At 58.1% G+C, this 1,185-nt stretch overlaps 1 protein-coding gene across 5 annotated transcripts in view; it reads right to left on the reverse strand.

The window, feature by feature from the left end:
* Positions 1–1,185, reverse strand: part of KANSL2 (KAT8 regulatory NSL complex subunit 2) — a 13,280-nt gene that overhangs the window by 9,089 nt on the left and 3,006 nt on the right. For 4 of the 5 annotated variants that reach the window (XM_015850524.2, XM_015850525.2, XM_015850526.2 and 1 more), the window contains exon 3: positions 284–462. In XM_015850524.2, the coding sequence (XP_015706010.1) occupies positions 284–462 (179 nt within the window). Of the gene's footprint in view, positions 1–283; positions 463–1,121; positions 1,184–1,185 lie in introns of all 5 variants that reach the window. The other variant, XM_015850528.2, reaches the window with a different exon arrangement.

Here is a 1,185-nt window from a genome sequence, read left to right on the forward strand (position 1 = left end):
AGCCCCCATTGCTCACCTATACACACACAGCAGCCCCCATTGCTCACCTATACACACATAGGAGTCCCCCGCCCCCATTGCTCACCTATACACACACAGGAGCCCCCATTGCTCACCTATACACACACAGGAGCCCCCATTGCTCACCTATACCCCCATAGGAGCCCCCCACCCCATTGCTCACCCATACACACACTGAAGCCCCCATTGCTCACCTATACACACATAAAGCCCCCATTGCTCCCCTATACCCCCACAGGCGCCCCCCACCCCCACTGCTCACCCAGGATCCTGCTGGCCTCGCTGCGGCTGCTCTCGCTGCCCTGGTTTCCCGGCTCGTTCCTGGCGTAGGAGCTGAGCTGACACAGCAGGGATTCGCTCACGGCTCCGGGGCTGGATTTCTTCAGCTGAGCCTGAAGGGCCAACGCGTTCCTACGGGCATGCTCAGCACAGAAGGACACACTGCGGGGACACAGGGGGACAGGGTGGAAAGGACCCCAAATATCATTGAGCCCCTGTTATATGTGGGGATGTGCCCAGAGCCACCCTGAGGGATGGAGCATCCCCAGCCTCCATGGGCAGCTCTATGGGTGAGAAACACCCCAATACGGCCCCAAAACCAACACACCCCAACACAGCCATTCATCACAGCACTACGGCTGCACCCAGCCAACAGATCCCTATAGCATTCAGCCAACAAATCCCTATAGCATCCAACAGATCCCTATAGCATCCAACAGACCCCTATAGCATCCAACAGACCCCTATAGCAGCATCCAGCCAACAGATCCCTATAGGATCCAGCCAACAGACCCCTATAGCAGCATCCAGCCAACAGATCCCTATAGCACCCAGCAGACCCCTATAGCACCCAGCAGACCCCTATAGCATCCGGTAGACCCCTATAGCACCCAGCAGACCCCTATAGCACCCAACAGACCCCTATAGCACCCAGCAGACCCCTATAGCACCCAGCAGACCCCTATAGCACCCAGCAGACCCCCATAGCAGCATCCAGCCAACAGATCCCTATAGGACCCAGCCAACAGATCCCTATAGGATCCAACAGATCCCCATAGGATCCAGCCAGCCCCTATAGCCCCAGCTGGCCGTTCCCTCACCCGTCCTTCTTCTCGGGTTTGGGGGCAGCGTTGGGGCAGCGTTTCCCGTTCTTGGCCGAGATGT

Source organism: Coturnix japonica, unplaced genomic scaffold, assembly GCF_001577835.2.
Source record: "Coturnix japonica isolate 7356 unplaced genomic scaffold, Coturnix japonica 2.1 chrUnrandom485, whole genome shotgun sequence".
NCBI lineage: Eukaryota > Metazoa > Chordata > Aves > Galliformes > Phasianidae > Coturnix > Coturnix japonica.